Source organism: Amblyomma americanum, chromosome 7, assembly GCF_052857255.1.
Source record: "Amblyomma americanum isolate KBUSLIRL-KWMA chromosome 7, ASM5285725v1, whole genome shotgun sequence".
Taxonomy (NCBI): domain Eukaryota; kingdom Metazoa; phylum Arthropoda; class Arachnida; order Ixodida; family Ixodidae; genus Amblyomma; species Amblyomma americanum.
Window position 1 is genome coordinate 27,770,691 of NC_135503.1, and position 24,582 is coordinate 27,795,272.

The window sequence follows — 24,582 nt, forward strand, 5'->3', positions numbered from 1 at the left end:
CGCAGCGGCTAAAAAGAAAACATCAGTGAAGCACCAGTCAGTGTCCAAACCGGCATGAAGCTGTCTTTGGCTCCCTAATGTGCAGCCGATACCCAATGTCGTGGGCTGTTCACAAAGGTTCGAAGGGTATTCCTGCCTGGGGCGTGTGGAAAGTTTCGGTGCGGCCCTTACTAGGATATTTTCTCTTATATTTCCTTCTGGACAACATGGTGCGGCCCTTACAGGTGTTTATACGTTAATTGTGCTTGGTATACCATAACTGTGACCAAGAGTTCTATGCCTGTTAGAAAAATGGGACAGTTGTTACCCGGGGTCAGCGGCTCTTGGAGAAAAATGGTGCTTTTTCAGTGTGTGCTGCGTATTTTCCGCCAATTTGCGCTTTTGTACAGTAGTTGTAGTAAGTGGTTTTTTTATTAAAATAATAATAAAAAGGAAGGAAAAGATTTTGCTAGCCCCGCCATCTGCCATCGATACTGAAGCACCTGAGCTGGGGCAGCGGAAATAAAGGATAGCAGGCAGAATGAAATGAAAGAGGTGAGGGGACAGGAATAGAGGACAGGGGGAGAAGTAATATGTACAAACTATTTACACAATACTTTTATACAGATGCAGTTTTCCTTTTTTTATCCTTCTCCTGCGTGCGCTTGGTTGTCTGGGAGCTAGGCGTTAAGCTGAGAAAACCGATGTACTGAAACCCTTTCACATTCTAAGCACCCACAAAGAATTAACTGGCGTAATGTCTTGGCAGTGGAGCCCCTAAACTGCGTAAAAGTGAGGCACACATGGCGCCGCCACTTTAAGGTTTGTGCATCGGTGAAGAGTGGCGTATTCATGAGCTTTCTGGGGGAGTGCAGTTTCGCCATCACAACACAAGGAACACAGCACGGCAAGCATGGCTGACAATGCGTAGTGTTGTAAATAAAAACAGTGTTAAACAGACTACTAAGAAAGGTTAGAAAAGTTAAGAAGGGGCTGATGCAGCCTGCATTTTTCACCTTGCTGCCGTGACTACTGATCTAGTGACTTTCGGTTTCCGGCCTTGTTTCTGGCCTTTGGAAGGGGCTCCATTGTAAAGATGTCATAAAAATTGCATCGCAGCAGTTCGCTTTTCTTGGGAGCTTTGTGTGTGGAAGGGTTTTGGAACTCTCATTTGCTGTTTGCTCAGCAATGCTGCCACCTTTCTACGTAGAAAAAATGACTGTAGTGTTGCCAATTAATAATCTGCCTTGCTTAGCTTGATATTTTCCTACGGTGTCCCTCAGACAGATACCAGGCAACGAATGCATTTTTGCTTAGTATTTCACTTTATTTTAGTGAGGTTTGACCGTGTGAATTTGCATTCTCAAATCGAATGCTTCACTTTTTGTGGAAGCAAAAGCTTGTACTCAGGGCACAGACAACTTTCTCTCTAGTGATGTTGATTTTACCCACTGGCTTTGAGATTGAAGAAAGGATAGTTTTCACTGGCTTGTCAGCATTTTGTGTGTACATGTATCCACTGCCTTCATGGGTACTGCCCCTTTTCTTTAGTGGGGTAAGTGCCTTGCCAACAGTGGTAGATAAATCCCACTGCATACGCTGGGCAGGAGGATTGCAGCTCTATGTCTGCATCATCCCGAGACCTCACTTTGGAACATCTGACGCTTGTGCGCCTGTTTTACCTCACTTTTGCTTGGCAATAAACATATAGGGCGCATTCAAATTCTTTAGCTATTCGACAAGACATCTAGGGTGACGTCTAGGAAGTCGTCTGCATGTCTGCTGCAACAGAAAAAACACATGCGTGCCATTAAACTTGCTGTCTGCCGTATGTGGTACTCGGCGGTGGCAAAAAACCTAAATACAGCAGTGAGCTTTAATCCTGCACAGACTAAAATCAATTCGCAACATGCCGGTGTGTTTGTTCTGAGACTGTAGAGATAAAAAAGAATGTGCACGAAAGAGTTGATGCAGCTAATATGCAACAGAAAAACACATTTCTAAAACCGTTGCACCAGCTGTCTTAACGCCGGCGAAGAACCCAATGATACCGATGAGTTATAATTCATAATATCAAGGCACTAAGAGCCGGCATCCTCAGATTATAAACAGACCTACAGCGTCCACTGCTGTAGCAAATCTCTCAACCGCACGATTCTCTCCTGAGTGAACCACTGCTAGGAGTCGCACGTCCATGAAGACTGCTTATTAGCCACTATTTTGCGTACCAATTTATTTAAGGGGAGATGCAGTTCTTAGAGCAGTAAAAGATGGTCAAAAAATCGATTTTGAGCAAAACTCATTTTCAGAACGTTTGACCCTTCGAGCACCTATTCTCAAATTAACGCTAAATTTTGCTGGGAAATGCGATAAAATATGCTTTCAATATACCACGACAGCCACGAAATGCCCCCAAAAAGGCGAAATTTGTTCGAACTTCCCGCACACGCCACAGACTGCAGCCGGCCGATTGCCGCCATCTTGGGCTTGTTTTGAATGTGTTTTCTTTGTGCGCAATTCGTGATATCTCAAAATGCCGTCGCTCATGCAAAACGACTGCCCTGGCCAGATTTCCGAAGACCGTTTACGGGTCGCAGATTGGCTCGCGTGCCGTTCCGCAACAGTGGCGTGATCGGCGCGTCATTTTTTTTCTTTCCCTTTGCATTTTGCTGGGGCAAAATGCTGCAGGCTTGTGTACTGTGCTATGTATGTGCATGTTAAAGAACCCCAGGTGGTCCAGATTATCCGGAGCCCTCCACTACGCCGTCCCTCACAGCCCGAGTCTCTTTAGTATGTTAAACCTCATAAACCAATCCGTCGTCACTAATTTGACACCATAATAATGAGTGCATTGTGTAAGCGTAGCTATATCATTCTGTGTAGGAAAAAAATAAGGTTGTTAAAAATAATTGGAGAATGTCACTGTATCAAACATTCCTTTGGTAGTAAGTAAATTTTATTAGTGAAGTTGCAATGATGAAATATTCAGGGAACATGTTTTTGCATGGTGATTTCAAATAATTTAATTTTATGTCCAACAAGGTTGGGCCCCTATTCCAGGGCTCCACTGAGCCTAGCTACCTCACTTGCGTGCTGCACTAAAGCCCTTTGGGCCATGAGCTCGCAGCTGGTGAGCCGACTCTCCCGTTGCTCCGCACTCGGGTTATTGTGTTGGTGGAATGTTTTGTTGCGTTTACATTCTCATGTGATGTCGTAGAGTGGGGGTGTGGCCTGCACCAGGGGCAGGTATCTCTGTACTGCGTCGAGAGTTTGAAAGAAATTCTGCTGCAGGGAACTTGCTAGATTGCATGCCATTGGTTTCGCTTGACATCAAGCTATGCAATATAAGGGTAAAATTATCATCCTGCCTGCTGTAGAAGGCGAGTTATAGAATTTTGAAATCATCACGAATACAAGTTTTTCTCCCCGTTTGTGAAGTGGAAACTTCAATACCCTGTAACTCAGCTTCTATGATAGGCAGGATAATAATTTTGCTTTTATTGCATAGCTTGATGTCAAGACAAGCCAATGGCATATGTTCTAGCATCTTTCTTGCACCAAAGCTCTTAGCAAAAAGTTGCATAAAATTATATAAGTGCACAAGGGCTTGTTTTACATAATATTCAATTACCTATTTGGAATCGGCATGCAAAAATGTTTCTTGAAGATTTCGCTATTGTGACTTCATTAAATTTTTTTCTAAGACCAGCTGCCCCCCATTAAGGGAAGACCCTGGTGTTTTTATTTTTCACTTGCAGAGATTAAATTTCTTGTGTTGTGTATTTTGGCATCCTAATAACAGATCTGTAATTTTTTTTATTCCTCATGGATGGCTGATTGCGCCCAAGTATTTGCAATTTCCTTTATCAGAGTGGCAAAAATTTCTCGCTGTGTTGTGCAGTAACACTGTATTGCAACCATACAGTCAGCTTAATGTAATGTTAACAGCACCGGGGTTTTATAGTTAGACATTGCTGATATGCTTAAAAATAAGGCCTTACTTTTCGTTAAAGTCCTAATTTAAATTGATGAAATGAAACCACGTGGGTTTTTTATCTTGTTACATAGAAGAATGTATAAGCTTTTGTGTCCACAAAAATTGTTCAAATCCCACTACATCAAGAGATGATGTGGGCAACAGTACATGTTATAGTAGAAAAAGAAACACCTTTGAGAAAACAAGGAAAGAATTTTCATAACTTGGTCTCAATTTATTTCTTGCAAATTAGACAAAATCATTCTGGTACTAGAACCTTCTAGGCTCATAATCACTATCATTTTATAGCATTTCTAGCTTGTAAAAGGGCTGTATACAATGAGTGGTCTCTTTGTTGTTAGAATGCTGTAGTCTGTCAATACTGCCCTGCTTCAATTTGTCCTCAGTGTCCCTTTAATGTGCAGCAGTCATGTTGATTAAATACTCCAATGGCAGCCGGTGGGAACACTGTACTTTCTTAAACTTTCCAGTTTTGTACAAGTTCAGGAAAGTTCATTGCATTGATGGAATATGCTGTTCACATAGCCATGGCACCTGCCAGACTTGTTACTGAGATTTTTCTACATTGATTCTTTGCACAGCGTATGAAGTCTGGCACAGCTGCAGATGCTGTGAAGAAGATGAACCCGAGCGTCAAGATCGTAGCACACGAGAACAGAGTGGGTCCAGACACGGAGCATGTTTATACAGATGACTTCTTTGACTCCCTGGATGGTGTGGCCAATGCCCTGGACAATGTCGACACACGTGAGTGGAACCCTTAACTCACTTTTGCTTCTCGTCTTTCTCTTTTCTCTTTTATTACGCTCAAATGATGTCGCATGCTTTTTTTTTTGTTTAAGTGTGTATTTTACTCTAAATGACTATATAATCAGAAACAGTGATAGATTGTCAAATTTACTGTTTTGTTTTTAAGTAGCTGCGTACGGCAAGGGTGGCTTGGCCGTAGCATGAGTTTCCTGCCACAAGAGTCCTACATGTTAGGTATGCAAAGAATTGTTCATGGAAAATATTTTACTGTTGCATGCAGGGTGCTATAGGAAGAGGCATTTCTAAGCCATCCTATGAGACACTTAGGTTACTTCTAGGAGCAAATGAATTTGTGGACTCCAAAATGACTGACATTTTAGAGTGATGTATCATAGCCTCACCCGCTTTTATACATACAGTCGCCGACAGATATTTCGGACTCGAAGGGACCCGGAAAATGGTCCGAATGATCGAACAGTCTGAAAAATCCGTGAAGTACAAAAAATGAAATCGGCTTTAAAATGTCACTGATTTTACCTCGCGGCAAATTCCTCTTGCTGGCGACGATTTGCGCCAAGGTTGTGCTTTCACTGTACATGCTAGACAGCAAGGTCACGGCGTTTAGCTGGATACTTCCCACGCCTCTTTTGACGTACCCGGCGGCACAGGCGGGGCCATGTTGTCCACAACCCGAGTGTGCACCACACCGCTCGTCTAACACACGCAAAGACAAGGCACTTTTCGTTCAAAGCAGTGGAACATCCGGACGCAATCACAAAACGGCAGACAGACGTAACTTGTGATGGATCGGAGAAATCAGTGATGAAACGGCGAATGACGAACATATGTGACCCGCAGCGGTGGCTCAGTGGTTAGGGTGCTCGACTACTTATCCGAAGTTCCCGGGTTCCAACGCGACCGCGGTGGCCGCTTTTCGATGGAGATGAAACGCAAAGGGGCCCATGTGCTGTGCGATGTCAGTGGACGTTAAAGGTCCCCAGGTGGTCGAAATTATTCCGGAGGCCTCCACTACCGCACCTCTGTCTTCTTTCACTCCCTCCTTTATTCCTTCCCTTAATGCGCGTTGTCACGTGTCCGCCGAGATGTGAGGCGGTTACTGCGCTATGTCCTTCCCACAACAACCAATTTTCCCATTTTCAACGTATGAGACAAGCGATAACTGCCCGTGGCAACGTTAGCGACAAAAGCAAGCTGACGGCGATGATGATCCGACTGCCTCCTCGAAGTGTCTCGGGGATCGCAGGGACCTCTACTGGCAAAAATGAGGTACCTAAAGTATGTCAAGTTAATCCAACTGCAGAGTAAATCCACCTCAATCCAAGATGGTGCCTTTTGCACCGGCGAAAAGCCAATATGATAGCCGATTTTGGCCCGCAGGCGACTGAAATTAGTCCGAAAAATCGATTCCGAAATATCCGTCGTGAATATGTATGCGCTTCTATGGGGTGACTGACGATGCGTCACCGAAGTCCGAATTACCCGTCGGCTACTATACATATGACGCGTGGTTGCTGTGCAGGGGCCGAATCCACGAAACACTTCGCTTTGGAACCGGTTGCTTTGCCGCTACATTTTTTACGTAGACATGGATGGGGTGAACCTTGTGGGAGAACGAGGGGGAGATCGCAGCCAATCAGCGATCACGCCAGCTTTTTTTTTTTTGCGCTCTCTGGAGGGCGCCACTCATTTTTAACTTGCGTGGGCTAGCTTGTGGTATATCAGAACTTTTGTTGCTGTCGTTTTTGTGTGATCCAGTGACAGTGTCGGCACGCAAAGGCGCTCATCCGGGTCTGCACAACTCGCTGCGTCAGTGTGAGCTGCCAGTTGAACTCATGGAGCAGTATAATTGAAGTTCGACTAGTTGGTGGGCATGAAGTGCACAAAAAAAGTGCTTGTAAACAGAAGCGGGACGAAGACACGCATGGACTAAATATTAATAAGAACATCGCAGAATATTAACACTTCACCTAATAAAAAAGAAAACAGACCCAAAGTAATGCGTCGTTATAGTTCACGTACATCCACGAGTCTCACCTGGCTGTCCACTACGGACGGCTGGCTGCCACATTCGCTACTAAGCCGTCACAGTGGCTGTGGTGTTCAGCTGCTGAACTGAATATTTTGTGATGTCAGTGCATGTTAAAAAACCTCAAGGGGCCAAAAATTATTCGGAGCCCTCCACTGTGTTGTCCCTCATAGCCTGAGTCGCTTTGGGACTGTAAACCCCAAAGAACAAGCCAATAATTCGCTACTACTTTTTCTGATATATGCCTTTATCAGCTCACGCATGAAACTTATCCTTATAGTAGCGCAAAATACTAGTTTTAGCTCAGAGCGTGCGGCATCCCTTTTTTATGCACTCCTGAGATGAACATTAACCCAAGTGATCCAGGTAAAGTTTACTGCAAGAAGACGGGAGCTAGTTTACAACCACGCAAACGCAGGAGACCTGCCATATCTTATCGTTAACTTGGCAAAGAAAGTGACTTTGACTCTGTGAAAAGTTGCAGTGTTACTTGGTAAAGGCTTCATTTGAACGCTTCGAGCTCACCAAGGACACACAGCTCTGGCAAGAGACCACCAATAAGTGGAACGATTGGACTCCTCTGCTATCACCGCAGCGGAACAGTGAAAGTTCTTGAAAACCTCTAATGCGTGAAGCATTTGCAATGATACAGAGCTCAGTGAGAGTGTATTCTTATTCATTCTTCATTCGGCAAATAAGCGTGGCGACACTCGGAGGGTCACAGATTCTCAACGGCACTTTCTCCATCATTCTGCACGTATCGCAGGTATGAGCCAGCAGTCATTACGCTCACGCCGAGCAGTGCCCGAAGTCCTCCTGCTAATGTTCACTCGGAAGGCTAGGGTTGCAAAAAACGGAAGCGCACAGATGCCATTTATCTCTCATCATCACGGCTAGAGTTGGTTCTGTAGTGCGGTACACCGCCGGCGTACTAATCCCTTTAAAAGCGTGAAATAATGCTTAAAAGTAGCATCAGGCATGTCAAAGGGATCCTCACGTACATTCGGCTGCTGATAATGATCACTCAATAGCATGCACATCAGGGAGGCAAAAGGAGGAACTACCATGTTTGCATTGAGGCGAACGTCAGCATCTCGGCTGCACGGACGGCCGGCTCACTGGTTTGCTTTCATTTGATTGACACGTGACGTGTACAAAAACCACGGTCTCACCTCCGCAAGATGTCTTATGCCGGTGGCTGGCGGGGAAGCGAACAGTCTCGTGGAATCGGCCCCAGGTTGGCAGTGGCATGCTACTACAGTGTTTTTTCGCGTAATTCACACGCCCATAATTTATTACCCATGTCTATAAAAAAAAAGCCTTTCACGCATATTTTATGCCCCTCTATACAGTTTTTTAGGGCATGTTTGCAAAAATCTTCACGTAATTTGCACACCCCCTATTTCAGTCCCTAATTTAAAAAAAAAAGCATGCAAATTATGCGAGTGAATTCTTTCTAATGCCCGCTTCAGGTGAGTGGGTGCTCCTTTTCTTTAGTGGGGCACACACTGGTGGCAGTGGGTAAATAAACTCGTCCATTGTACATATGAGAGGATTGCAGTCATGTCTGCATCTATCTCATGGGTTGACTTTGGAAACATTTCCAATACAATTTTCTTTGCCTTGTCTCTGTTCAGATCCGACAGTGACCAGTTCGGTGGCTAGTTCACAACTGCAGCAACATTTGTGCAGAGGGCTTTAGTCTTCATTTGCAGATTGTTTTTCTTCCAACCAGTGTGATTTGTGTGAAGGCAGTTGGCCAACAGGTTTAGGCCATCCATTGAATCCTGTGCATGGTTATCTTTGAAAACGCCAGTAATGGTTGCAGATTGCTATGATGGACCCCAGATAAGACACGCAAGGAATCTTGAGCTGCTTTTTAAGGGGGGACAAGGGTCTTAGGAATAAATTTTTATTAATGAAGTCGCAGTTATAAAATATTCAGGGAACATGTGTTTATGTCCAACAAGTCCTTTTGCACTTGTGCAATATGTTAAGCAACTTTTTGCCGAGAGTTTGAAAGAAATTCTGCTGCAGGAAACTTGTTAGATTGCATGCCATTGGTTTCTCTTGACATCAATCTATGCAGTAAGGGTGAAATATCATCCTGCCTGTTGTAGAAGCTGAGTTACAGGATTTTGAAATCATCACGAACACAGTGTAGACCACTTATAACGTAAGTTGTGGGAGTTGCGAAAATCTGCACTATAGTCGGTACCGTGTTATAACCAAAACATCGTGTTTTTAGGCTCTTAGGCATGCGAAATGGGCCAGCTACCTTTTGTGGGGATTGGGCTTCTTGAGTGATCGGATTGCACGCTCGCTGCTGCCGTTTTGCTTGTTAGAGAGACCCCCGGGGGGTGTCGGCGAGCAGAATGCAGACAGCCGCGATGGTTGTCCTCCTTTCCAAGGGAAGCTCTTTTGAAAAACCGCTGTAAACCACCCTCCCTTCTGTTCTTCCCGCTTCGACTTCACGTCCCCATTGGGTCACTCCGAGGGACAGTGGAGGTTCGGTGTTACGGCGAGAGGTCCGAGAGGAAAATGAACGGGGAGATCGCCACCGACTCGGGCAGCAGAAAGGTGCATAGATTTCGCCTCCTGGGTGCCCCATCCTTTGCCGGGGGACCAAGAGCGCGGGTGGTGTAACCTAGCGCACATAGTATGTACGCTTGAGTCCAGGTCCGAGCCTCCAGAGTCCTGTCGCCCGCCTGTGCGGCGCTCATGTGCTCCAGGTTCGGGAGGGCTTGATTTGGCTGGTTCACCTTTATTGCCGGCCACTGCTGGCGACGACGCGCGGTGGACCATCGATGTGCGACCTGCGTAGTCAAGATGGGCTCCGCGCATTCCTCATCCTCCCTTGTGTAGTCGCGTGTGTTCTAACCCATTGGTTGGCCGTGCGGCATGCTATCGCCCTTGGTTGTGCCGTCACGCACGTATGTAGTCTTTGCTTTGCGTTCGGGGCTCCGCGGGCCCGCTTTCGTGTGCGGCGGCTGGGCTATGGGTTGTACTGAGGTCTGGGGATCAGTGCAGTGTTATGTCATGCAACTTCTTGTGTAATAAACACTTCCTTCGGAGCGTGAGCGCAGGCGCGCGGCGAATGCTGGCGAACTGCCACTCGGTTAACACTTCGGCACGGGTTCGTTACCAACCCCACACTTTAAACACAATTTTTTGCACATTTCACACACACACACAAGAATTGCAACCCACCACCAAGAAAGTTGGCATTGCAAGTGCGTTACGAGCGGAAAAATGCGGTGATTTTCGTCTGGCAGTGTTTCTTCAGTGCAGTTCGAACGATTTCGTCCTCAACAAGACACACTGAAGCGCTTTGTCGCTCGAACTGTTTTTTGTGCAGTAAATTTTCACTTTGCTCAGGTATTCGAACTCGTCCTTGCACTGCACATCTGGCATTGGGTCGACATCGTCCTCCCCACTCGATTCATCTTAGGTCGCAAGCTCCACGCAACTGCGCACCACTGCGACAATCGCATCATCCGTGCTCGCTTCCTCGCAGGCAGCCAGCTCATTTTCATCAGCATTAACATATTCTTTAAAAATGTCTGTTGCGGAAACGAAGTCTCCCTCACCGAGGCCAGAGCACACATCAGCATTGACTGCCTCATCAACGACGTCGCTCCGCTCATCGGCTTCAAGAACTTCGGCATTACGTATGAAGCCAGCGTTCCGAATGCACTTGCTTACTGTTTCGGCTTTCACCTGCCACCACGAAGCAACAACCATGTCGATTGCACCCCTTAAATGCACCTTGAGGTGCTGCTGCTGCTGCAGCAGAACTTTCACAAATGCGTTTCTTGTACAGTGCCTTCACAGTAGCGATGACGCCCTGGTCAAGGGGCTGACTTTTGGCAGTAGTGTTGGCTGGCAAAACATTCAAGTTGACTGCATTCAACCGGGGCTGGACGTTATGAGCTATGCAGTTGTCAAGAATGAGCACAACCTGTCGCTTCTCTGCCACCGTATCCTCATCAAACTTGCAAAACCAGCTCATAAAAAGCTCTTGCATCATCCATGCTGTTCTGTTTGCTTTGTACGTCACTGCCAGGTACTCACGCTTTTTGAAACAACGCGGCCTCGTCGATTTGCCAGTGACGAGCAGGCGACGCTAATTGGTGCCATCCATATATATTTGCGCAAAACAACACTGTTGTAAGCTCCTTTGAACCCTTGCGGCTCGAGCAGGGTTTGCCTTTGAGCGCTAGAGTGCAGTTGGGCAGCAGGTTATAAAATAAGCCTGCTTCGTCGGCATTATAAATGTCTGTCCGTGTACGTGGAGAGAATCATTTCTAAATTTAAGCGGAGCCAGACTGCAATGGTCTCGTCCTTCACCTCTCCGCTTTCATTGCATACAGCTTTGCAGCTGCTGCCATGGTGGTCTTTAAAACCCTGTATCCGCCCATTAAGGGGTTTCGTGGCCTAAAAGAACTCTTTTTGTTTGAGCATCGGACCACTTACTGATATGCTCTGAGCCCTAATTTCTCGAAACCATCTGCAGAGCGCTGTGTCCGTGTCCTCATACTTTGACACACGAATTCTCTTCTGCGACAGTGAACTAGAATTTTGCTGCAGTTGCTGCCGCACCTTTGTCCCTATTTTTGAAGCTTGTCGGCGCGGTTGTGTCCGATATGCCATACTTTGCGGCCACCGCTGCCTTCTTCAGCCTCCTCTGAATGTCCTTGATAACGCATTCCTTCGTTTCAAGCGACAATGCTTTTCGCTTTTTCACGTCGCTTGAAGACGCTGACACTATAGTAGCAGAAAAAGAGAGCACAACAAGCACGCACTGAACGCAACAAAGAAACAGCTGCAAACTAAAATAAAAATGACAGCTGCGCTACTGATACCCCGCACTCTGTTCAGCGCACGCCCTCATTGGACACTGCCAGCATGACGTACACGCCTGCCCTTCCTTCGGGTACTTCGAGGCCGCCAGGGCTGCCTGCTCCTTCTCCCTCTCTTTTCGTCGCGCACGTCCCACGGTCTCTCTGCCGTGGGCAGCACCCTTCGCCTACCAAAAACCACGCTTTAACCATCATTCTGGTTTTCGTGCCTACATATTAAGCGGTCTGCCTATACATTGAATTCTATGGCAGGAATACCAATGGTCGGAAAAACCCACGTTATAACCGGTTACGCTATAAGTGGTCTCCACTGTACTAGTTTTTCTTCTCGTCCCGTTTGTGAAGTGGCAAATACAAAACCCTGTAACTCAGCTTCTATGATACAGGATAATAATTTTGCCCTTATTGCATAGCTTGATGTCAAGACAAGCCAATGGCATGTGTTCTAGCAACTTTCTTGCAGCAAAATTTATTGAAAGCACTCAGCAAAAAGTTACATAAAATTGTTATGTTAGTGCACAAGAACTTATTGTACATAATATTGAAACACATATTTGGAATCAGCATGCAAAAATACATGTATTTTGAATATTTCATTCTACTCCTGTAGAATGAGATGTAAAGCAGTGAGTGGGGAACTAGATATAATTGTCATAGGCTGTGTTGTAAGTACACCACGTGCCGTTACCAGATTCAACCTTTATATAAATGGCAAGTAAACCGATCAGGGTATGTCTGAGATATGGAATAGTTAAGGCTTAATGCAAGGAAATTACGAAGTGAGGTACAGCTACATATTTACTCACCTCTCTTGGAGAAAGGTACAGCTTGGTACTGTTGTTGCGGTGGGCTTTCACAGAGGGACGAAAACCTTTGACGGCCTAACTGCATGTCAAGCCTAGACTACAAAGTGCCTTGGGAAGGAGCTGTACGTGTTCTCTTGGTTGGTGTGTTTTGAGCTGCCTTGGATGCTGGGAGCGTTGTGCTTTTCCTGCAGGAATCTACATGGACCGTCGGTGTGTCTACTACCGCAAGCCCCTTCTTGAGTCGGGCACACTGGGCACCAAGGGGAATGTCCAGGTGGTGATTCCGCATCTGACCGAGTCCTACTCATCCTCCCAGGACCCTCCTGAGAAGTCCATCCCTATCTGCACACTCAAGAACTTCCCGAACGCCATCGAGCACACCCTGCAGGTACGTGCACTGAGGCTGCCCTACATGTAGACACGGCCGCAGCGGTGGCTCAGTGGTTATGACGCTCGGCTGCTGACCCGAAAGACGTGGGTTCAGTCCCGGCCACTGTGGTAAAATTTCGATGGACGCGAAATTCTAGAGGCCCGTGTACTGTGCGATGTCAGTGCGCGTTAAAGAACCCCAGGTGGTCGAAATTTCCGGAGCCCTTCAATGCGGCGTCCCTCGTAGATATGTATATTAAGTAGTCCTGCAGCCACATACCTGATAGTTCAGTGTAACATGGTAGGTCTAACCTTGCCTTGTTTACATGGGCACAGTTGGTTGTATAGAATTGCTTGTAAACTTATTGGCAAGAGCAAGGAGGAGCCTGGCTTTTACTTCTTCGTACTTGCTTTTCTGCATTGTGAACGCAGGCGTTTGTCATTTTATGTACCTGTAAATCTGTATTATCCTGCTTCTCAATGCTTTCAGATAGTGTGAACTGCTGCTGTGGTAATGTCTGAATGAGTAAAACATTAGGGCACTCCTATGGGGTGATCATTTGCACGTTGACTGTTGCATGAAATGTTCCATGGGGAAGCATGACAGCCAGAACTTTTTAATACATGTAAAATAGTAGACTCAAGCCCACATGAGACAGGTGCTTGATCATAAATTGCCAAGGCTTTTCAGTAGCAGGGTTGCTCTGGTTTAGTGTACTTGTTTCCTTTTTTTCCATGTGGTTGCCACATGGGTTACTTGTGGGTTGCAGTACCCACTATTCTAAAGCCCACTTCAGGACTGGAAGTGTGTGCTCCTTTTCTTTAGTGGGGCACGCACTTGAAGTTGGTGGGTAAACAATTCTTCCAGTCTCCATTGGGATGGACTGCAGTCATGTCTGTGTCTGTCCCATCCGCCAATTTGGTACATTCCCCAGCATAGTTGAAATCCGACAAGTTGTAAATATTACGAACACCATGCAGTTGCATGTGGTCGGCATAAGTGTGTTCGAATGTGAAAGTAGTGCATACACTTGAGCAAGGTTCTTGATGCCACTGTCTTTGAGTGTGGGTGTAAGGTGTTGCAGTGCATCGAGTAAAATGGCGTGGTTACTGGTAGGTGTGTGTTCAAGGTTTTGCGCAAGTTCCTTCTCATTGTTATTCCTCATTGTGTTAAAACAATGAAATATTTCTTTTCAGTGGGCACGTGACGAGTTTGAAGGCCTATTCAAGCAGTGTGCTGAAAACGCTGTCCAGTACCTAAAGTAAGTGTGATTATGAACAACTTCCGCATGTGTGCATGCGAGGTCTGTTGGGTTTCTGTTGCCGGATGCAAAGCTAATGGGCATGACAGCAGTAACAGCGTCTGTTGTACTTCCAGAGACCCAAGGTTCATGGAGAAAACCTTGAAACTTCCTGGCAACCAACCGGTAAGCTGCATTTTTCCCAGAATTGGTTACCCTCTGCTGGTCACTCACTGTCTGTGGTGCCTTGCAATGTGGCGTTTTAACTGAACTTGCTGCCTGAGAGCAGTTTGAGTGTGGTTCTGCATCACCAACAGAACTATTTTTCTTGAAATGCCACCCTGCAACAGGAGGAGGCATGTCATGAGAACAAAAATAACACTAAATGCAAGGCCATTCATGGGTGCTGTAATACAGTGGATAAGCATTGCATTTTTGGATGTGGGAAGGCAGTTCAGATCCCCTTGTCACAACCGACTCTTTTTTGCTCAAAATTGTGTGCAAATAGCTCATGGTCTCTTGTGGGTGTGTCACGATTTACCGTAAAAACCGGACTATAGGTCAGACCAGAATATAGGTCGATCCCCCCCCCCCCAACTAACCAATTCTAAAAATGAAAAAAAAAAAATCTTTTTCGGTGGAAAAAGTACCGAAAGTCGCCCTTGCCTTGAAACAAATGCGACAACAGGTTTCGCAATGGTGACAGTATTTATTCTCATTTAAATGCTGCTATATGTACAACCGGCCAATTTTTTAACAGTATCGCGCGCCCATTGACTCGCGTGTTTGTCAGCACCTTATCACTGCACAGGGCGGCAAAAACAAAGTAGGTACGCGCATGTGTACACATGCGCTTACTGTCGCTTCTTTTGCCGCTCCGTGCCGTGATCTCTACCGCTTTCACACGGATGCATTCGGCAGTCACAGGCAGCGATACTGCACGCAGCTCCCGGACGGACTCTGTAACCTTCCAATTCTGGATACGCTGCGGTCCGCCCACAGAGTGATCTTTTCTTTTGGTTGCTGCATATTGTAATACGAAACTTCTGCCTCCGCCAGTACCGAATGCTCTTTTCAGATACCCCAAATTTGTGCTGTGCCGCCAGGTCGCCGTGAGCTTCCGCGTACCCAGTCACGTTTTTCTTGAAGGCGACGGTGAATTGCCATCGGGTTCCGCTCGTTTTGAAACAAAATGTGAAAAAGTAGCCTTTGACCAAAATAGCTTTGCACTAATGGAAGCACAAAATGGAGGTGCCACAACGTCGCCGCGCTGCTGCTGATGGCGATGGAGGCGGTTGACTTCAGCCACCCATTGTTGCAAGACTTCCGTAGTTTTTTCCGCCAATGACCGGTATATAAGCGGGGGTCTACTTTTCGCCATGGTCTTTTGAAAAAGTTCAACCTATATTCCGGTTTTTACAGTAGGCTACATTTTAACACTTCTGATCCAAAACCACCATTTAGCAAGGTGGGAGGTGCAGTCGAAAGTTGTGGTTCGATGCTATTTACACGATTGAAATCGGTGGCTTTGGGAGCTGTGAATAGCAAAGACAAAGCGTTTGCTGCAAGGCATTTACGTTGAGTGAAGTGGTGTTTCTCTGTTGCCGCTCAGCTGGAGGTGCTTGAAGGTGTTAAGCAGATGCTAGTGGACGAGCGGCCAACATCGTTTGCGGACTGTGTGGCATGGGCCAGGCTGCGCTTCCAGGACCAGTACAACAACCAGATCCGGCAGCTGCTGTACAACTTTCCCGAGGACCAGGTGAGGCTGGCTTCCTTATTTTGTCTGTGTGCACACTGCAAGAAAGTGCCTGCCATGTAGAAGGCAGCCACTGTTCGTTGGTTTGCCTGTTGCCCTTCTGGCTCAGTAGCTAGGTAGGGGCCAGCATTGATCGAATTACTGCTCGGTTGATGTCACATGCGTGTTTTGTGCTAATTACTTAAGTGGGCAAATAATGGCAAATGATTGAGTTGTTTTAGTGTGTTAGGGCCTTCTTTAGAAATACCTGTGAGCAACAAAGTTGCTGTGGCTTAGTGTATTTGTTTCCTCCTTTCCATGCGGTTGTCTTGTGGGTTACCTTTGGCATCTGCAGTTTTAGATGCCCACCTGGGATGTAGTGCGTGCTCCTTTTCTTTAGTGGGGCACACACTAGTACTGGTGGGTAAATAACCCTTCCAATCAATATGTGGGGGGATTGCAGTCATGTCTGCATCCATCTCGCACCCGGCTTTTGGAACATTCACCAGCACGGTTTCAAAACTAGTCGCTAACTGAAAATTTGGACCCATGATTTTGGGGTCCCCATGTAGCCAGAATACAGCTGCCGACCGATTTTTGACTCGGTGAGACCTGGAAAATGGTCTGAATAACCGTGAAGTCTGAAAAATCTGGGAACTTCAAAGGTCACTTTGCTGCTAAAAACGGGCCTTTAACTCTTTCCCTACCATGGGTAAAATGACCCTTTTTAGGGGGTCTCAGCAGTTGTTTTTTTTTGCAAAACCTATGGGACCTAAAATTCTGCACAATACACTAAAAGAAAGGTGAATGAATGCTCTTCTTAGGCACATAATTTTTAACGAGTTCTCTGTTGCAACACAAAATTTATTTTGCCAAACATGAAAATTTTGAAAAAAATTCACCAAAACTCGTAAAGATACACTTGTACCGGAAAGAAAAAAAATGCTAAAATTTTTTCAAAATATACAAATTAGTTGCCATTATATTGGCAACCATCAGTAAAAAAATTGAAGTTCTAAGTGAAAAATTATTCTAGTTAGAAAAGAATAACTCGAAGCCCTACAGTTGGGCGTGCCATGCGGCAAAGCAGTTCCTGGTCGTAAAGCACAAAGGAACGTTGCAAGTTTTGCAGAACACTCTTGTTTTCTGCTGGATTTTGGTCTCGTTGTAGCATTTCTTGCAGTTTCTGTACGTTTCCATTTTTTCTGGCTGGTGCTGAATGCCTTGAGCTGGTGGTGAAGCCCGAACTCTTGGTACATCTTCAAGTTCGAGGAGTTGCTTCACTAGTTCTATTCTGAATGCTAGCTGATCATACCGGGCGATTCTGGCAAGCTCTGCAACCTCGGGATGCATCCGCCTTTGTTCTTGAAAAATTATAAAACTATTTACACAAGCAATGTCAATGCAGTGAAAAAATAGTCTTCCACCACCGCACGCACTTTTGAAGAACATTATAGGATGCAATCAACTGGTCGGATTTATCAACACCGAGCATGCCCGCGTTGTAGGCGTCAATAAGCTGTGGTTTCTTTATTGAAATCTGCTGCCATTTGCCGTCTTTTTTTTCCCTTCTTTTGGCGAGGACATGTTTGTTTGCTGTGTGCGCAGTTGACATCATGTGGACGACGCGTCGATCTTTCCACTGAAGGTAGAGAACGTCTTTGTCCCGGAGCCAGCGCACATCACCTCGCTTCGCCTTTTTTTCCCAGCTCGTTTCTTTTAGTTCCTTTGGAAATCCGTGGCGGTCTTTCCGGGTTGTGCCACAAGCCAATGTCCTCCTTTCAAGCAAGCTCCGAAATAGTTTGGTTGATGTGTAGAAATTATCCATATATACACAATAGCCCTGGTCCAAATAGTGATCGCACAGGCGGGTTACAACATCATACGCTAAGCCATGGGCACTTGGCTTTTCTCGCTTGCCTGTGTAAACTATGAACTGTATGGTGTATCCCGTTCGTGGGTCTGCGAGAACCCACAATTTGTAGCCCCACTTGACTACCTTGTCTCGAATGTACTGCCGAATTCCGGAGCGGCCTTTCGACTTTACCATCCTTTCATCAACAGAAAGTTCGCGGTGCGGTTGGAAAAAACTGGCCGAACGTTCATTGACGTGCTGCAGCAGCCACGAAACTCGGTCTAATTTTGATGTAATTTCTAAATCAGGGTCGGACACGTGCAGCATTCCTAAGAGAGCACAGAAACGCTTTCGGGGCATGACCTGTGGTGGAACCATTCCAGAAAACATTCTTGTTGTGTTCCAATAAAGATGGAGCCACGGTAATTCAACAATCCCCATGTACAAGAGAAGACTGATGAACGTTGTCATCTCAGCTGGCGTGACCTCTTTCCACGACCCATCCGCTTCACTGTAGGTTGGCTTCTCTAGTATCATCAACCAGGCGTATTTGTTTGTGTTTTCACATATCTTTGCAATGACTTCCGTGGTAAAAAACAGGCGGAAAACATCAATAGCCCGGAGCAGTTGACGAGGGCCGCTGCGGAGCGTCAATCCAAAGTGTATACCTGGTTCTCTTCTTGGGCAGAATGTCACTCTCTGCTGCGCAGGAGGCAAAGAATCTTGCCCAAATGACGTGGACACCCTGAGAATTAGATAAATTGCATAGACAACAGAAATAAAACATCCGGAGGAAATGCAGAGACACGCAAAACGGGCCACACAAAGAAAACCGAAACTAACCGGAGCGAAGGTGCCGATGTTCCAGGTCGGTTTGCATCGTCGTCGCTGTCTGAACTAAATTCTGACGAAAATGCAGCATCTTCAGACTCACTGCTACTTGTGTCATCGATAACATCAACCTCAGACAAAGCAGAGTCGCGAGACTTGCGGGGTTTTGGACCGCGCGACGTGCTTGCGGGGGCATCCATTCTCGCTTCCGACAGCAGACGCTGCCCCGTTTTCGAAGCTTGTCAAAAAATAGCCACCTCGTGGTAAAAAAAGAAAGCTCATTGAAAACGAAACTCTAGTCGTTAAACTACAAGACAGATGGCGCAGCGTGCCCGTAAACAACGCGGAGCAGTCCGAAATCGGCGCGTGCATTCATCGTTAGCGGGCTAACGATGCTCTATGGGCGCGGTAGGGAAAGAGTTAAAGGGGCTCTTAAACACCTTCCGAGGAGAGCACATCAGCTTGCTCAGTCACTGCACTGCATTGTGTTGTCTTGAACACGTAAGGCAAGTAATACACCTCTACGCACACACAGCAGAGAACCCCCAATCACACGCAAAAGTTGGCGAGTCCTTCCCGGCCACTTTTTCATGCTTGCACCCTCTTCCGTCGCTTGCACCACGTATACAAGGTGAGAGGTGGCTGTTGGTTAGTTTTCAGACGACAGGCAGCTACAATGACCGCGGCCAATAAAGTCGCGTAGCTCCAGCAGGTCTGGAAATTCCGCCTCCGCAGGCAGGGCCAGCGGAGGAGCACTAACCTTCCAGCGTCAAAAAGTGGTGAGAGAAGAGGGACAGGCGCAAACACACTGAAATTCAAATTTGGCTACAGATAACTTAGCTTCTACTAAACGCATTTAAAAAATTCTTACTGGGCAACATTCATGATGTGGTACGCTTTCAGGTGTGCTGCAACGTTACAGAGCCCGTTTAAAAATAGTGAACTTTGGCGCTCCTCATGTTCACCTTGCAAGTGATTGTATATGAACCCAGAGTCATCCCTTCCGTGATACCAGACAGTGCGACGCAGCTGCAGGCCATCGCCACGTGTCGCAAGCACGGAAGTGAGCGCCTGTGATTGCACTCCCCTCTTTTCCATCTGCACCATGGGCGGCATCGTCTAAACTGGGAGAGCTGCTGTAGCTTTCCCATTTTCAGTGCAATTGCACACTCTTTAAAGAAACCTGTGTGGCAAAAAAGAGTCCTACTATCTTGAGTTGCAACGATAAACATGTACCCAAGCCAGTCCATCCGATTGACTTGTTTAAGGGACACTGCTCTTTGTGGCCAAAAATTCGTCTAAAAAATCGGATTTTTGATATTTTAATTTTCACTGTCCTGAGGTCATTGGGCAGCTACCTATGAATTTCGTTGAAGAATACCATCTAATTCATGTGTTACAGTGTTGCGAAAGACATGAATCCATGCGTTCGGCCCTTTAAATTGAGGGCTGATCGCACTGAACTTTGATCGCCTGCAGTTCAAGTAATATATGCTCCGCCGGCACCATTTTGGTTTCGTTTGAAAAGGTCGCAATTCAGACTATTCCCATATTCCAGTTGGCAACCATGAGCGAGCCGTGGAAGCAGAAAACAAAGGAACAAAATTGTGCACAACGTGTCCTGCTATTGTTTCTCCAAATCACATGACCAAAATGGTGACTTTTGGTTGGCTGGCAGTGTCGACCGCTTGCAGCCCCGCGCCATTTTGAGTTGGGCGCGTCGTGCCACTACCACGACGAAGTGAGGTCCATTGGGCACTAAGTGCGACATAATTCAATTCGCGCAGGCCTAAAAGCACTAAAAGGCAGCAAAAGGTAAAGATCCGAAGCGTGCTAGGCACGCTGCACTGTCACATCCTGGTGCCTACAATCAGCGACAACAATCCACGATGGCCGTTAACGCTGTAACCAGCGGTGCTTAGCCCAGCAGCGAGGGGTGAACACATATCTTGAGGGAGCAAAAGGTAGAGATCTGAAGCGCATTGGGTACGCTGCATCGTCGCATCCCGTTATCTACAATCAGCGATGAAGCGCCGACATTTCGCGATGGCCCAATAACGCCGTCACCGGCGGTGCTTAGCGTGACAGCGAGGAGTGAGCAGGGCAGTTCTTGCTGTGTACAGCCAGCGTAATCGTGACTGTGCAGATGAAGTGATACCTAAGCAGCTTTCGTTGACAGTCAGCACGGCAGAGCAGATCGAGCTTCCCAGTAAATCTGATGGCGCGGCACCAGCGGCGGTCTCGAAATGGTGCCCCGCAACGTGCAGAATCGGAAACCATGACGAAATAGACTTGCTTCTGAATGCTTTGAGGTGCAAGATGAGCTTGTTAGGGGCTGACTGCGGTCTCGGCACTGTTGTGAGATGCAGTCGCACGCTGCAACTTTGGGTAGGTCGCAGTACAATGTCACTCATCTCGGGTTCCAGCCTCCAGAGCATGCCACCTGTTCGCCGGTCATTTCCTTGTTGCAAGCGTAAGTATGTCAAATGGGGCTTCCACATCAGAAACCAGACAGAACTCACTTCAGTGATTTCTAGTTACCCTTGGTGCCACAAAAATATGCCCAAAACGTTTTTCCCAGATTTCTCAAAACTACATTTTTGGCACATCAGTTATTACAATTATTTTTGTGCTAGAAAGATAAGTGCAGACATTGTGCAATAATGCTAACTTTAAAACCGCTGTTTCCTTAGGAAAATTCTCAAAATAAATCCTTTGCCTCAGTAATCCTAAAATGCTCATTTATAAATACACATCTTCTGCATAAGATATTAATGTTTATTAACCAGGCTTCCTCTTAGAGGCTGTTTGTACAGCTCTGGCCTTTGCTTTTTAGCTTCTGGGTCAGTTCCTTCTACAGGAGCACATATGGACAGCTGTTGGAGCACTAAATCTGTTAGCCACATCATCTATTTGTGTCTTGGCTCTGAATATACTGAATTTGAAGCATGGGTCCAAAAACGTGGTCAAGCATGCCTTCTTGTCCTCCGCATGCGGGGGAGAACCTTGATTTGACAAAACACTCCAGGGCTGTGTGAAATCCAGTTGTACCAGTAAAGTTCACGAGATAATGCAATATTCTAAAAATGTAGAGTATTTGAACAGAAAGTGATGGATATGTTTCCGTACTGGCGGTAACAGTGGCTTCAGAGAATGGCTTTAATGCTTCTACATATTCAGAAGCTTGTTTTCACTCCTGCGAACAGAGTCTATCAATGCAGAGCACAAAGACATTGTGTGCCCTTGACAGAAGTGTTGGAGAGGGAAGTTGTAGAAGAGGGCCTGAGTGAATGGTGTGGAGGACTAATACATGGCTGCAGTATTCCCACCCAACAAGCCTTCACTACTGCGCAGTTTTCCGTTAGTGCCGCGTGTGCCGTGGCAGCACCTGATGATATTGCTGACAACGAGCCACAGCGACACTTCACTGTAGCACTGACAATTAGCAGTAGGCTACATTGGTGGATTCCCCTGTTTCACTTGAGGCAGCGGACTTGTAAACGCTGAGACTTCCTCATAAATAACTAATTTTGAAATATCGTACTGGAAAACCATTATTTTCATGTCAGTAATGCATCACAAGAACTAAAATTACGTACCTTTGCAGCAGATTTACGTGTTGGTAAGTAAATAATAAACGATAACGCTGGGCACAGTTCAACTACAATTTATTGCTTGAAGAAGTCTCTTCTTCTTCTTCTGGCAAGTAGACTACAAGCACTGCAGAACGAACGCCTCCACATCCTCGACCTTCCTGTGCACGTCATCGGGGACATCTTTGCAGCGCCCGAGAAATGATCGGGTCTTCTCTAGAAAGACTAGGACATACGAGCCGGAAACAATCTCTTCCTCTTCGTGCGCTGATCCAGTGTCGGCATAGTCTTCGTCGCTACTACATTCTTTTTGCTCACGCACTTGATTCACAGTGTCTTTGATGGTGAGCTCCGCGGATGTAGCCGCCGTGCTGTCGCTATCCACATAATTCGAAAGTCGCTGTCCACGGTAGTTGCCCAGCCGCAGACGTTTTCTTGAGGGAGCCAGCTGCGACTCTCGATGTAGTTTTATGATCTTGTCCCGATCTTTGAGCATCGTTGCCATTGTTGACGATGTAATGTCAAGCTCCCTGCACAAGTCCGCTTGCTTTTTTCCAGCAGCTGCGACAGAATGTCCACTTTTTCTTTAAGCGAAAACTGGCGTCACTTCTTTTTAACGCGGGGGCCAGGAGAACTCATTGTCAGCAAGGCTAATGCACAACACAATCACAGCGCCGATTACTTTGCAGATCCTAACGTTCGCTGTCGACGTGGTGACACTGCGCTGCATAGGCTTAAGACTACTGCGCAGTATGTGACCACATGCTGGATGGATGATAATGGCCTTACCCTTTGTATCGGGCGGCAGCTTGCGCCGCCTAGCCTTTATTCATTCAACGAGACACTCGCGTGATGGCGATACCGCTGGGGCTGTATCCGTTGCAACGTGTTCTCCAGCGCATAGCTGATGCTTAGGATGATGATGACAGGCGTCAGCTTCAGGGATTTGGTACTGAACTTCGTAATAACGAAGCGTCTTGCGACGAATGCGAGATTAAATTACATACGTTATTCTGAAATATTCGGTAATTTGAAATTCGTAGTACTGAAAGTTTTTTACATTGAAAGTATAGGCATTTTGGCGGGGATTTAAAAAAAATTCGTAAATCTGAAAATTTCGTTAATCTGATGTTCGTAGTAACGAGATTTTACTGTATATGTGCCTGTGGCAGCCTGCCAAGGTGTTGCCATTCATGAAGCATTGAGGGGCTTCTTGAGAGGGGGATGCTGAAGTGCTGTTGTCTTGTTGCTCGAGATTTGTTTGCTTTCCATAAGTAGTCGGAATGTGCATGGATGTGTAGACACTCCTATCTTTTGTTTTCTATCCAGACGACAAGCTCTGGTGCTCTTTTCTGGTCTGGCCCCAAGCGCTGTCCCAGTCCCATTGAGTTTGATCCAAAGGAGGTATGGACCATGCTTCTCACTGGCGTTTTTCTTTTTTTGTGTGTGTGTGTGTGCAGAATATTAGCCGCACCAACTGCTAGTGTTGGGGCATGAAATGCGGACTATTGTCGTTTACTTGTAATTTATTATGGTTATATTATGGCTTACTTCTCTTTCTCCTTTAATGTGCTGTGAATGAGTTTTAGGCTTGACATCTCCTTGTGCAAACATGTGCAGAAATGTTCAAAAGTGCATTCATGGTAAGTACCGGAGAAACGAGTGTAAGGGCCGCACTTTTTTTCGCAGATTTGAGGCCCAATTTTCAGTGTGGGTCTTATACATGTGATGTGAGGAAAAAATGTTTGAAGTAAAAACGCACCAATCAGGGAATGGGCAACATTTATTCTACGTTCAGTCCGCACTCACGGAGTACACAGAGACCGAGCTGGTGCTGTGCTCTGTTGCATGCTCATCCCACTAGGAGGTGCGCATCGTGGCCGCTGTCAGTGCAATGTCGTTGTTCCACGCTTCCATTGCTTAGCAGAGCAGTTCTTCCAGTTTGGGAAACTTGCACGGCTTGCCTCAGAAAGCGCGCTTTTTGTAGCTTGTGTTCCTCAATGCATCCTTTTGGTTGCACCATTGTCGGACGCACTTCTCGGCCATGTTCAATTTCCTGCCCGCCGCTCGCTTGCCGTGTTCGACAGCCAACTCCCAGCTGTGCAGCTATTAAAGTGCTTGCCCATTGTGCTAAAACTGCAGAGCTCGGCGGCAGCACGCAAAAGCCACAACTACGGTGAACTAACACGCTGCCACAACTCCTGTGCCTTTGACAGCTTCAAAAGCACCGTGCACAAAAGTGACAAAACGCTGGAGCTGGCGATACCAATGCTAATATGGATAGTGGGAGCTCACAGCGACAAAGTTGACGATGGTGATGATGAGCTGTGACCTCGTGTGCCATCTGTGGGTGGCACCTGGAAGCTCCTAATGTTTCCTTTGGGGAAAGCAGAGTTTAGCCCATACAGAGGCGCGGCCCTCACATGCGTTTATACGGTAACCTTTTTGAGGTTTTGCATATTGTAGAGGCACAACTTGAATGACATGGCAATTGGAACCATACATTTCAGACAAGGT

General features: G+C 46.4%; 1 protein-coding gene and 1 pseudogene across 1 annotated transcript in view; one reads left to right on the forward strand and one right to left on the reverse strand.

Moving 5' to 3' along the window:
- The window catches only part of LOC144098738 (ubiquitin-like modifier-activating enzyme 1), a 58,682-nt gene that overhangs the window by 25,200 nt on the left and 8,900 nt on the right, over window positions 1-24,582 (forward strand). Inside the window, 6 exon segments of the mRNA XM_077631578.1 lie at window positions 4,558-4,723; window positions 12,633-12,829; window positions 14,008-14,072; window positions 14,189-14,237; window positions 15,664-15,810; window positions 23,395-23,480. Coding sequence (XP_077487704.1) covers window positions 4,558-4,723; window positions 12,633-12,829; window positions 14,008-14,072; window positions 14,189-14,237; window positions 15,664-15,810; window positions 23,395-23,480 — 710 coding nt within the window.
- Window positions 9,961-11,164, reverse strand: LOC144096797 (uncharacterized; annotated as a pseudogene).